The sequence below is a fragment of the Sander vitreus genome, chromosome 6 (assembly GCF_031162955.1).
Source record: "Sander vitreus isolate 19-12246 chromosome 6, sanVit1, whole genome shotgun sequence".
Lineage (NCBI taxonomy): Eukaryota > Metazoa > Chordata > Actinopteri > Perciformes > Percidae > Sander > Sander vitreus.
Genome location: NC_135860.1, coordinates 23,338,594 through 23,352,861, shown reverse-complemented (window position 1 = coordinate 23,352,861; position 14,268 = coordinate 23,338,594). Strand labels below are relative to the sequence as shown.

Here is a 14,268-nt window from a genome sequence, read left to right as displayed (position 1 = left end):
TAGATATTTGATTGCACTGTCCAGGATCATGGCTTTATTACTCCTGTCAGATTGACACATTTTATCTGTTTCTTTTCCGTTTTAAGTCAAACAATTGCATATTTATACAATATTATTATTGACAGGAATATGTGTTTCAGAAGTCACTAAGGTCACCGAACACACCCAGCACACAAGGGCGAAGCAAGTTCTGTTTTAGGGTGGATTTCCCCTGAAACAAACTAGCGTGCAGCCAAAACAAACTCCTGCTGATGGTTTGCCTCTTGCCTCTGGTCTCACTGGCCTGCTTCTAGACAGCAGCCGAGGGACCCTCAGCGCTCAGAGGGAGGAGTGGAGGAGTCCTCCGGCCCTCCCACTGGCTATAAGACCAGGGGCAGACGGAAACACTCAGACGGCAGGCACACGTGGAGCAAAGAGGCAGGGAGAGAGAAGGACGTGGAGAGAGGCTAAGAGAGAGGGAGACAGACCAATAGAGAGCAAGAGACAGTCAAACTGCTGCCACAGACTGGGAGTAGTTTTTGCTACTGGGATTGAAACAGACAAATATAGAAACAAAGGACCAAAAAAGAGGGTTAGAGAAGAAAAAGAGGACAAAATCAACAGCCATTTGACTTCAACGTGCCATTTAAAATTTTGGGATTAACAGAAAGAAGAACTGACCTTTGGGATGTGAAGTGTTTTGTGTAAACCAAGAGAGAAAAACACATCAGCTCTGAGGTCAAGTTGCTCTTGACCACTGACCTAAGGATCAACTCGCTGATCTTTTAAACCAAGCCTAACTCGTCATCATAAGGGTTACATCTGACTCACCTGGCTAGACTCATTTCGCAACCAAGAGAAGTTGGGGGTAAAGTAATTTAAAGTAATTTGGTTGGTGCATTTAGTCAAAAGCATCAACAGAAACTTTCGATCTCAAACTTGCAAACAAGTTACAAGTTGAGCATCGCCAAGTGGAAGTCTCACAAGGATTGACCAGCAGCTGACAGAACATTGTTTACAGTGAAGATGACATTCGCCATGCTGCGCACGGCGCCTCCCGCAGGTCGCTTCTTGTACGGCGACATCGCTCTCCTCTCCGAAGACGATGATGAGAACGGGAGCGAGGGTTCGGGCTCTGAGGAGCGTACCACCAACTCCTCCAACTACCGCCTGTCCTCCTCTTCGCCATCTGCCTTTCACATCAAGGTGAACAGGAAGAGGAAGCTGTGCGGGGCAGGAGGGGGCGTAGGGGGTGATGTAGAGGCCATGATGGGGAGGCTCCTTCCCCAGGGGTCTCCCATCCTTGGGGAGGGTCGCCAGAGGACTGCAGCCAACGCGCGGGAAAGAGATCGCACCAATTCTGTCAACACGGCATTCACAGCGCTGCGCACACTCATCCCCACCGAGCCCGCAGACAGGTACTGAGCAACATGAGGCAAGCTGGGTCATGACATTTTATCTGATGCACACATACATTTTTTCCATCTAGGAATCAAAGTAAGAAGTACCTCATGTAGTTCTGGATAATTGTTTTTGAGACAGATCTGTAATCTAATTAAGGCAACGCTGCATTTGATTATGAGTGGATATTTCCTATAATAGATGTGTCATAGAGTTAGTGTTGGGAAGTGGCCACTCACATTATTCAACATGCAGCATCACTGTCTATATGTTCTATATATGCTGCACCTTTATTTTGAAAAACTATATGTGCAAAATGTTGAGACAATGCATGATCATTTCTTTCAAATTATTGTACACTTTTTAAATATGTTTTAATTAATACCATACATCTCCTTCTGATTTGATGATTAGGAAGCTGTCGAAGATCGAGACGCTTCGTTTGGCCAGCAGCTACATCAGTCACCTGGGGAACGTCTTGCTCCTGGGAGAGGGGCTTCATGATGGACAGCCGTGCCACGCTCCCTCACCACCGTTCTTCCACGTGAACTCCTCCCCCAACCGAGGATCTGACCAATCAGCTCAGCCAAAGCACATCTGTACTTTCTGCCTCAGCAACCAAAGGAAAATGGTGAGCAGACGAAAATCAGTAAGCAAGAAAAAAATGCCAAATTGAATGGAACAAAAAGTATGTATATAGTAAGATCTCCAACAAAGCATTGCAAAAATTATTATACAAAAAGAAATATGACAATGATATGTACAGCTTTTGATTATCTCTCTGTGACCTAAACAACTACTACAAATACTACAATAATAACTACAATACATTTATTTAGTTACTTTCAAATGCTTTAAAAAGAGCTGCTTTTTCCAGAATAAAAAAAATAGAAAAAGCTAAGATTTAGCCAAAGAAAATCTGATCATACTAAAGAGTGATGCCTCTTTTGGAAAACTGTGCAGTGCTTTAGGGTCAATTTGGTGTTTAAAGCTGACCTGAGATCAGTGACTGTACCTATAAAGCTGATTGGCCCTGAGGGACATTAAAAGCAAAAGCTCTTTAAAGTCCTCTTTTGGGGTGAAGGACTGCATATTATTGTTCTGTTGGGGATTAGTTTTACTCGAGCAGGTGGCTTGAAAGTTCAAGGTGCTTTCTGAAACTCACTCGTCATTACAGTTAGTACAAGCGATTGTGTTTGTGTCAGAGGAAGTGCGAGAGGGCTGAGAGCACGCAGCCCATTCACTGTAACTGACAAGATGTGCACAACCGTTGTATTAAAAATCCAAACTGTGTTTTTTTTTTCTTTACTTTTCTTTTAAAATATGAATGTAAAGTTTACACGGGTATTAATGCAGCGAGTGAGATTTATGACCAGGAGCCCATTAAATCCATCCAAAACCATGTGTATAATTTCAAGAATGTATTGACGTCAGCCTGAGTGAGGAGGTTTTAATCACAACTGCTGAAGAACTGACCTGATATGCAAAGATTGTAAACTTGCAATGACTTTGTGCCACTAAATATGAATGTCCCAAGAAAAAAAAACAGTCAGATGTACATTTAACATTTTCCAAACGCATTTTCAGGGTGTTATTGTACTAACGATTCAGGAATAAATTCAATTCAGGGAGGCGGCAAAGAACAAACTAACAAAAAATAAATCTAAAATATTTTTTTCTTAAATGATAAAAGCTACAATCAGTCAGATTCAGTCATTTCAGTTTTGTAGCAGTTGTGGCACTTTCTCTTCCTCCACTTCCTCCACTGCCACACAGTCAATCTACACCTTAATAGAGATGCAGAAAAGAAGAACGCCATCCAAGTTCGACTCACATTTGATTGATTCAACACCGGAAATAGATATAATCAAGAACACTCTCAGCATAAGAAACCCGCCAGTCTGATGAGAAATAATGAAGAATTCCTATCAGCTGACTGAAATCAAATGTATATCACTGCAGCTCCGACCTTACCAAACAGCCCCAGTCTGTGCAGAAGATGATAGAGAGGTGACGTCCACTCAACTTTACCTCTCTAACCTAGCCGCTGCCCATTTAGTAGGATTTATGGGCAAGGAGCTGACATCTGGCAGACTTCCCCGTTACCCCAGCAGTATGTGAAAGCTAATACCCTCCTCAGTGTCTAAACCCAGAGACCCTTTAGCTAGGGGATAACCTGAGTCTCAGCAGTGTGTGTCTCTCCCTCCCTCCTGCCTCCCCTCTGAACCTTTGTGAGTGAAAGCCTAGACGTCCTCAGCGTCTGAAACCCAGACACCCTCGGCTGGGAGATAACTAGTCTCAAAATAAGTCTTGCTCTCTCTCCTCAGTCTCCTATTCGTTTTGCTTGTTTGTCCTCCCCAAATTCTTCATTTTTATTCTCTTCGTCCTTCTCATTCTGTTTCACTTTTTCGTCTCCAGCCCTTTCCCCCAAGCCGCTCTCGTTCCCCCGCCTCTCCCTCAGCTCTCTGCATATCGATCAGCCTGGTGGAGGTCAGAGCTGTCAGTAGGAGCTGTGTAATACTATCTGCTGCTGTCAGCTCACTGCTGCACATGCATGACTGACCTGTAAATGCATGCTGGGTAGAAAACAATTTGGAAACTTTCTCATGTCAAAACCTTCAACTGTAGACACTTTGACTAAGTCTTTCTCACTTGACGTCAGTCATATTGCGCTGTTTCCCATTAGCTCAGTAATGGTGCACTATTCTCTGTACTTTCACTGTTTTCATGTAGTGCACCCAGTCTCTTGAATATCCCTAAATTTGATTTCCCTAACTACTGTAAGTGTACACCAATCACAAATGAGTAGAAAGGCGATGAGTAAGTGAATGATTTTAACTTGGTTGTGGTTTGTGCAAATGAGTGTAAAGTTGTCCCAAATGTACTGTACATTCAGTATACGTTTCATATACTGTACCACATAAAATAATCCTCCCTGCTACGTTCAGCTGACAAATATAGGGTTTCATTTTTTTAAAGGGCTTAGTAAATTGATAAAGCAGCTGGACGCATAGTTTTTCTTCAGCAGACATTGCTCAAACAGGAGTAAAGAGTGACTTGTTGGGGACAACAAGTTGTTTTCAGCAGCAGATTAATACACATTTGGTGCCCTAGTTAGCATGTACAGCATCAGGATGGCGGGAGTGACTCCAAAAAAAAACTACAGTGCCCATGTTTACCATAATGAAGGAACATGTTACCCAATGCAGCGGTGTGGCTTATTGATGCATTTTTTTTTATTTTTATAGATTTGGGGTCAGGACTAAGTTACTGTATAACAGATTTTTAATACACATACAATATGTGTTAGATGAATCAAGTCATTGTTGGTTTTGGTCTTTTCACAGGATTTGTTGACAACATGTAAAAAAAAACATACCAAACTTATCCTTTAAGGATGAGGGATTCCAGGCGCACCTGGCATATCCATGGTTAACTCTGATTGGCCGAACCTGAGAGAATTTCATTTTCCCTGGAAAAGTGGCTATACAGTGTGTTTAAGTGGGCTAAAGGGCAGAATCAGTGCTGGTGATTACAGAGAGGAAACGATTGTGAAGGTAAAATGAGACTTTGTGTCCTGAGTGCTCTCTCTGTATGTTTTTATGGTCATTGAGGTTCATCACAGCTGTCAGCTCAGCTTAGACCAGCAGCTTCAATTATGCTTATTTCCAATGTGGGAGAGGGTGAAAGTGAGAAAATGATACGCTCATTTCCTCTTATTATGTGTGTATACAGTATAACTGTTTCAAAACAAACAGTCTTGTTAGTAATGACTACTGCACAGAGAGGGCTAAACTATTGCAGTTTACATACTATGTGCAATACTAATGGGATTTCATTATCTGTGTGACTTCATGCACATGCTTCAAAACTAATTTTTTTTTATAACGGTAGAGGATATGTGATTTATTCTTTATAGATTTTCCAGAAAGCGATAATGACTTAGATTGAAATTATGAAAAACTCTTATTAACTTATTAAGATTTAAGAAATTGGAGATGTTTTTCAACCCATAAATGAGTAAACATTTCATCCTTCAGTTTATCTGAACAATTCAAAAATCACTAAATTCCTGGTTTTCTTTGGACTGTGACACATTGTTTCTCTGGAGATGTTTAGAAGCAATTGAAGAACCTTTGAATATATTTGTTGCTCAGATTCAGTGCAGTGATCATACCGTACTGCAGATAATCTTTTCCCCATCAAGGTTGTCGGGTAAAGAGCCACACACTGGGGCATTTCCTCTCAGTATCTTTTGATCAGAAGCCAAGCCATTCCTTGGACGTGCACATTTATTCTGACAAATTTTGAATTTTCAAAAGAAACTGTCCTGTGGTGTAGCACCAGCAGTTTGTCATGGACAAACTGGAGCGCAGACTTCACATACGGGTGCCTTTGATAAATGCGGTAAAAAACATGGGACGCTCCTGATGGCTACATCTGTAAATGAGATGTACAGGGCTGAGGATAGAGGATTGAGGTGAGCATAGGGCTGCTTAAATCCCTGCGCTGTCTGGTTGATTGATGCAGATATCCGGTGCTAGCCCTCTCTGCTTCTGTTGATCAGTGCAACTGTGAGGTGCGTGGATTTAACTTACAGCAGGAAACCTGCATGATTGCAACTTTTTTATTCATTGTTATCTCCAGTATATCTGCTAGAAGTCTGTCACCTTTAATTACCTTAAAATGCAGTTGAGCATCAGCAGCGCCACCTAAATGGATATGTATTGGTGCTATAGGTCAAGGCAGCACAGGAGTATTGGTATAATGTTACTGAATTATATGGTGTTCATTCAGCAATTCTTTAATACAAAACAAGGAGAGATCTTTTTTTTAAATGTGTAAATATGTCTACTTTGTTGTCTTTAGGCTATAGCGCTTGAAGCATTTTTACAGCTTCCTCCGCAACTGTGGCTTATTTCTTTTGGCCCGAAACAGTGAGAGGGTCAATTCAATCCAATGGCAAATGTAAACAGAAATGGTGATTCATCTGCCAGTAACAGCAATCATGCAGAACTTTTTCCTTTTAAGCTGTATTTGACAAGTCCAAACATTTTCTAATATTTAAAAAATTTAAAGAAGCTCAATTGATGAATTAAAAGAGAATTTATATGTTTGGAAACTAAATAAAAAATCTGGTAAAATATATCTACTATGATACTAATAGTGTGGTTGCTGTAAACAGAGCTTTGTTCCTTTTGAGATGGTGACATTTAGTTGAGTTTACAAGCGTTTTAGGACACAACCCTGATTTAAATCCAACTTGAAGGAATCTTATTTATTTGGAATTTCTAGAAATTTAAAAGCAATGTGTTTACTTAGCGAAAGAGCAAACATAACAAATGATGAATACAGCTTTTAATATCACGAACAGTTCTAATTTACATCTGAGCTGCAGTCAAACTTTTATGTGTGATGATTGTTGTGGGTGGCTGGAAAGCTGGGCGTATGGAGAGACAGTGGCACTAAAACTGCACTGTGCAATTGGAAACCGTGTGTGTGTGTGTGTGTGTGTGTGTGTGTGTGTGTGTGTGTGTCTTTGAGATGGATGTGAGTGACAGAGTGATATTTCCATGTACACACACACACATACACACACACTGGCTGGCTCTCTGAGTCTGGAAGTCATTGGCGGTGCAGAGCGGAGCAACAAATGAGCTAATTGTTCTGTAAATGATTTATCCTCTGCTGAGGCCTGTACAGCCAGTGTTTAATTCAGCTGCTGCTATTAGAAACACATTGACGTTGGGCTTTGATGGTGATGTTAAAGAAGCCTGGAAACCGCTCTCTGTGAAACGCCCTTGCTGCTTACACACACACACACTCAAACCCACACATATGACACATATACACACTCACATACATGCACGATAGAAATACTGACACACAAGCGTACAACACACCACACTCGGAGACTTTTATCAAAAGCATTTCACTCTACCTCGATTCTTTCAGCCAGACAGCAGTTCCTTGCTTCTTTCTAGACACCCCCTAAAAAAAACCTCATATATGATTACTCACTTAAGCAGCGCTGGATCACGACTGTGCTTTCAACACTTTCTAAACTAATGGTGCGCAGGAAGTTGTGGAAAGAGAGATGGAGAATGAGAGAAAGAGAGGCAGATAAATAGCCAACGACTCAGCGGGATAATCAACTTGGCTATTTATCCTCCAGTTTGGACAGTTGGTTTGTCGAAACTTTGCTTCTTTATAGAGATGAAATGAACCGTGCACCCTAAGAGAGGTTAAATGCATATATAGGACATTTGCAGGAGCACACTAATAAATGTGTTGGGTTTTTTTTTTTTTTTTACAGTCATTTGGTTATTAGTCTGTTTTCACTGGAAAAAAGCATTACGTCACTTGTGTGCATGAAGTAGACGTTCCAAGGTCATAGATGAAAAGTAAATTACCCTCATTTACTGATAATGCTGGCGTTGACTTGAAGGTAATGTTTTGTGCCTCATGAGCGAGAGTTTTGCCTGCCTCTCATTTCAAGCTATGCTAATGAGGTGCATCGAAGGTAGCTAATATACTGCAGGAAATTCTCATATATTCTTGCCCACGTTCGGTGTGTACGCGTGTGTGAGCCTGGCTTTGTGTATGGCTGTGTGCTGTCATGCATGGACCTGTCTGTATATTTCAGCACAGATGGAAGCAGTTAAACCCTAATTTAACACCAACAGCAGAAGTCGTGTCAGATAACTAACTAAATCTATTAGCAAAACTATCATTCTGTTGTCATTTGGTCTCCTGGGAAGGGGTTGCTCACGGAGCAAATTAAAACAAAACTACAGAAATCTGAGCCAGACAAAGAGCAAATCAAAAATAAAATGAACTCTATAACACAGGGAAAAGCAGAAATTGGCGGTATAAACTGTACAGTTTCTTAAACCAATATCTACTGAAGCTAATGACATATTGGCTGTTGCAGTGTGCTCATCTTAGCACTGATGATAAACTGCTGGTTGCTGCGTAATGTAGCAGAATGAAGTCATCCGAGACTGGCGTAAATGAAGTCTGGCTTGTTCTGGAGCCATTATAACAGATTATTAAAATGTGGGAACAATTAAATGCATGTGTGGCCAGTTGGTGCGAATTACATCTGATTAGGCAATCTAAGATAAATCAAGTGTTTTTGAGAAGCCATCAGGATGCTTATTAGTAAACCACAGTGAGCATGAAGTACATGTCTGATGCATCCAAGCCACATAATAGCAGACTGTGGCTTATTTGGTGTGTTAGTTAGCTTAATTTAAAAGTCTGATGTGCTATTTATTGCACTATTTTAATGTACGTCCTCTAATCGATGATCCTTTATGAGAGTAATCACTGCTTCTATTGGACACTCGAGGGAACTGACGCATATTCACATATTTTCACTCGATAAACTAAAGGGATATTACCAGTTTTCATTTCATGGTTGAATACCAATCTCCTTATACGATTGTCGGGCCAGTACCCAAGTGGAATTATTTTTTCCAACCAGTCATCCCTCTATTCATGCAGCCAGAAACTAAATTAGATGTTTGTATTAGAGAGAGAGAGGCAGAGAGAGAGAGAGAGAGAGAGAGACCCCCGAATTGAGTTACGGAAAAAACAATATTAAAGTTTGAATTTGTAGAGTTGAGAGAGTAGGAGAGATGCCGTAAAAGAGAGTGTTTAATATTGTCATATTAAAGTTAAGACAGACTCCTTTCACCTTGATGAAACATTAATATTGTTCCAGTGTGGTAATATCATCATATCGTATCTAAAGTAAACATCATCAGGTAATCATATTAGTGTTGGACAAATCACCCCCCAGGGAAGTCAGTGGTATGTGTGTGTGTGGGTGTTTAGAGAAAGAGAGTGAGAAACAGAGCGGACATGTCATCCGACCATGCTCGATTAGTCTTCAGGAGATTGTTTTGACTACCAGGCCAGCCTTAAAGCCCCCCTCCTCCTGTTTTGACTGAACCAGTTACACTCCAGCTGAACCGCCTTCACCAGCTACAGCGGCGCTTCCTAAACTATCGCTGAGTGCTCCCAGTGAGCTGTGGGCGGATTCCAGAGTCATTTAATGTCATTTGGTGAATCGTCCAATTGTCATGCACAGTTTTTGAGTTAGATTATTTCATGTACCCATACTCTCTAACCTGCCTCAAGTACTTCAATTTCCACTGATAAATACCTACATTTTTCCACAGCGCCTTCCAGCAAACACCGGAGACTTTTTCGATCCAACTGTTGGTTTCATAGTTTGTGTCAGTAGAAAGCACAATAACAGCAATGCGGTGGTCAGGCCAAACATTTTACAGGCTGTGTATGTTAAGTCACTTTTGGCTTTTTTCTGTATGAAACACCTAAAACCTAGTCTATATCCAAGATGTTCCACTTCGTAAATCCAGACAGCTAGCTAGACTATCTGTCCAATCTGAGTTTTCTCTCGCACAACTAAAACAACCTTTGAACGTACACATGTTCCACCAAAACAAGTTCCTTCCCAAGGCTATTTTGCAGCAGCACCGTGGCTCCGTCCGGTGCTTAGCGCCGCTCAAGAGGATTGTGATTGGTTTAAAGAAATGCAAATAAACCAGAGCACGTTTTTCTCCCATCCAGGAATACTGTGTGGACTAGCCAGACCCTCCTCAGCAGTGCTGTGGAAGAAGGTCTAGCAATGCGAGACCTAAAACCTAAACATAACTATAAAACTGTTGAATCGTGCTTCAGCGGATATTGTATTGCAAGAGGGGCTATTGTAGGAAAACAAATACAATACATTATCATAGAACTATTTCGCAGGTGCAGTCAGTATCAACATTTTGCACCTTGTTGGATCATATGTTGATAAAAAATAGAAATATAATATAACATGTCTTGTGGCTGCAATTAATTCTGGTATACTGAGTCAACTGACAAACAAAGAGATGGTAATGGTGCATGTCTAGATGATATCAATCCAATAATGATATTCTGCTCCAGCTGGAGGAAGAATTAACTGATAGTTGCTGTGTCTCCTCACACTCGCCTTAATCAGTGGGAGGACCGATTCCTGTCCAAGTCCTATGATCTCACTTTCTCATTACCGCCTGATACCCTTCCAAACACCTACCCACCTTTTGTTGATGTCAGTCAAAAGCATTTTTTTTTCCAAACACCTACACCTTGTGCACGGTCTGAGAGGAAATGTGTAACAGGTGTTTGGCTGATGAGAGGAAGGCGAGGGGGCGGGGGGCAGCCGGCCCGGAGGGTTAGTTGAGACGATATGAGAAGGGGAAAGAAAAGTCAGGAGAGGACAGGAGTGCAGAGATGTTGACCCACACTAGTGAAAGATTTCACTAGATTGCACCTTTGTATACTTTTACTACCATGTGAAAAAAAACATTTTTAACACATTTTTCGACCAGAGATTTAGTTAAAAAAGATCAGTTTTGAGTTATGATCTATCTGAGCTATTAGTTCATTAAGCCCTGGAAAGACATTAGTCAGACACGGATGACGTGTGTTGCATGTCACTCTGTGGTGATGTGTTCCCTTGACTGTAGCTTGAAAAGCGAGCGGTAGATGATGGCCTGACAAGTGAGCGGAGCAGAGGTTAGGTGAGGAGGGAAAATGTGATGTTATTTTCCTGGCCAGATAGTGAGCCAGGAAATCAAGGCCTCTCCCTGCTCTGATACCACAGATAAATGAGACGCAGGGCTGTCATGCATCAGCTCATGATGCCACTCTTCAGGCTGTAATAAAATCAGCTGTTAATTAACTTGATCAACCCTGGTGAAGTTCATATAACCCCATCTAAATGTACTGTGCCAGTGATTGCAGTAAAACGCTATTGATTTCCACAATATGCACTACGTTTTCCTGGAGTGCCATTTCATGACACTATGAAGAAGGGTCGACATCAAAGACAGCCGTCTTACTCACCTGTTAAGCATATTTAAATATGTGAGTAAAGAGTGGGAATTGTCGCATACCTGTACTCTTTTAGTAACTTTGCAGAAGGATTCTGTCGAAAACAAAGTCTCAAATATGGAAATGACTAATTATTAGCATGTCAGTATGAAACTCCTCTTCTTTTTATGTGCCACTAGCTGTTTCCCCCTGTTTCTAGTCTTTATGCTAAGCTAAGCTGTACTAGTGCTTTAGATTGAATCGTGGATGATGTGAGATGTTGTTTCTCTCTCTTGCAGAACAAAGACAGAGACAGGAAGACGGCCATCAGAAGTTAACAATGAGGACACAAACCACACGGATGAAGTGCTCGTCACTTTGACAGCGCTTTCAGTGATCTTACAGTTACTACAACTTGAAGACTTTTCAGACTTGTGTTGCATTTCAAAGACTTTTGAAGGACTTCTTTAGCACTTCCAGGACTTTTCAAGGAACTTTCCAAGCATTTCTTCTTATTTGTTTTCTTACTTTTTATCACTTTTTACTTTTTAGGGTGTTTTCAAATATGATTGAAAACATTTATGAAAAGTTGAACAGTACTTTTTAAAATGGCTTTTACATGCTTATCAAGACCATGACGAACCTTTTATAAGAGACTTTTTACTGTATTGTTCAAAGACTCCGGGACTCGTTGGTCAGAGTCTAAGGAACTTATGGCACATGATCGAAAAAAACACAGAACCTTTGAAACAAAAAAATGTATTCATCAAAAGCTGTGTGTTATTAATGTGTAAACTGAAATACAAATGTATATTTATGTGACATAACATTATATAATGAAACTATGTTATTTAACCGGCATTGACATTCATAACAAATGATGTATAAAGGTGCAACAAATTGGCTATTGACACAATTTATGGCATCACAAAAAAAACAAAAACATGCTGGAACTTTAGTAGTATTTCTAGTAATCATCTTTGAAAAATGTCCTAATGCTGGAAAAATAACTCAAGACGACCAATAAATTTGTTTGTATATCTGGGAGTATATTTCATTTATATATTGGTGGTATTTTGAGCCTCTTGTCCTCTAAAATCCTCCCCAGTTCCAACCAATAAACATTATCAAAATTTCCACTGTGAAACTATCCAAATTGTGGTTTTATCATACTTTTGCTCATTCAGGCACCTGGGGTACCAAGATCATTTTGAAGATTCAAATAAATTCCTTCACGAAAGAAACAGTACAGCGAGCAAAAGTGGACGTTCCACAGTGACTACACATTTGGCTGTCTCTCTCTCTCTCTTTCTCTCTCACACACTCCCTCGTTCCTGCTTTCTTTCTTCTCTTCTGGGGCACCAGGATCAGAGCAGACGGGGTTTGAAGATGAGGCAGACAAGAGGGTTTGAGGAGCAGAGGAAAGGCGAGCAGAGAGAGAGGAAAGGGGGAGCAGAATTGAATCTGCAGGTATGGCTGCTTGGACATCTTCCCGTGTCCCCTCACTGTCCTCTTCTTTACCTTTCCACATGCTCTTTCTGTCTTCTCCTCCTCTGCTCTTCCTCTCTTTTCCCTGGAGTGCCACTGGCCAGAGTCTGGTTGGTGATGGCTTTCCAGCGTGTTTAGCCACGCACCACTTACCCTCTCCTTACCTCCTTTTATAATATATATTTATTATATAATTATAATAGCTTCTCTCGCCATCTGCCTGCCATACACTTCTCCCAGACCATAAGCTGTGATAATACCATCTACGAGGGCAGTGTGCTCTGTTTTTATAGTTCGTAATCACTTGTTTAAAGATAGTAGAGGCAATTTTTCTCTTGTTCTGCAGCAAAACAAATCCAGTTTCAGGGGAAAAAAAATTGTGGTTACCTGAAAATGTTGCACCGTAGGACTGACGTGAGAGAGATGCTGGTACTTTTCTAGGATTATTCTCAAAGTTATAGGTTTTACTACAAAAAATGGCTTAAGAGAGTTAGGATCTATTACTGTAATCCAGTCTATACCCAGTCTACGTTGTCCTAGTTCAGACTTTAAAACCCCTAAACAGCAGTATTTCTCGAGCCATTTTCCACCATTAAGTGAAATGTAAATGAGCCGTTCTTTTAATGGAGGCTAACCCCTGTGCTGCACCAGTTTGGTGTTTCCAAATAATTTTTTAACAATGCTAACAAGCTGTTTCTGCGACCGAGGTGCCAATTATGGAGCTTTTTCCTACAAAATGACAAGTTCCCAGTGAAGAAAAACAACCAACAAAAATTCCAACGTCACTTGATCACACTGCCAAAACACAGTTTTTAGTGGAAGCTGCCCTGAAAAACAAAGCTGATTTATTGTGTGTGTGTAATCTCACTAACACCCCCAAAACTATAAACAACACACGACACTTGCAGTCGGGTTTAGAGTTAATGTGTCTAACTTTTCCTCAGAGTGATGTCATGTAAAGGACACTCACTTTAATTAAGTAATTGACAAAGTTGACGAAGGCGGAAAAGGTGTAGATTTAAGTTCGGGACTGGAGAAAGACTGAAAAATATACAGTACCAGTCAAAAGTTTGGACACGCATTGCCATTCAAGTGAATGACAAAGCATTTCCAAACTTGACTGGTGCTGTAGTTTCACAGTGGACAACGTGCTTTACGAAGTCTAAATGGCAGCCAAACAATCAACTAAAGATTGTTGCAAAACCCTTCCTGGAGGATCGCTTATACTGAAGACAAAATGCAGTTCTAGCATATTATGCTTGAAAGTGCCAGATCAGGTTTTTCCTCCCCACACGTAACACAGGGAAACAAAAGACTAAATCTCAGGGCACGGTTTCAATGTAAGTGGTCCCTGCTGCTCGCTGGTTCCTGAGACAAAGGTTTGAAAAGCGCAGTGTGTCTTGTTTAAAAGATCTTAGTACTATTATGAGCCGATGAGACGTAGATAATCTTACTGCGGAGGTTTTTTAAAAAAGGAAGCAATAGCTTTGAAAAAAGCGCTGTATGTCTAGTGTGTCCTAATGACTT

At 40.8% G+C, this 14,268-nt stretch overlaps 1 protein-coding gene across 1 annotated transcript; it reads left to right on the top strand.

The window, feature by feature from the left end:
- Positions 1-409: 409 nt before the first annotated feature.
- On the top strand, positions 410-12,362 carry LOC144519041 (basic helix-loop-helix transcription factor scleraxis-like). Its single transcript, XM_078251921.1, has 3 exons — positions 410-1,397; positions 1,795-2,011; positions 11,553-12,362. Exons 1-3 carry the CDS (start codon positions 1,006-1,008, stop codon positions 11,589-11,591), a joined length of 648 nt encoding a protein of 215 aa, XP_078108047.1. The 5' UTR covers positions 410-1,005; the 3' UTR covers positions 11,592-12,362.
- Positions 12,363-14,268: the final 1,906 nt, after the last annotated feature.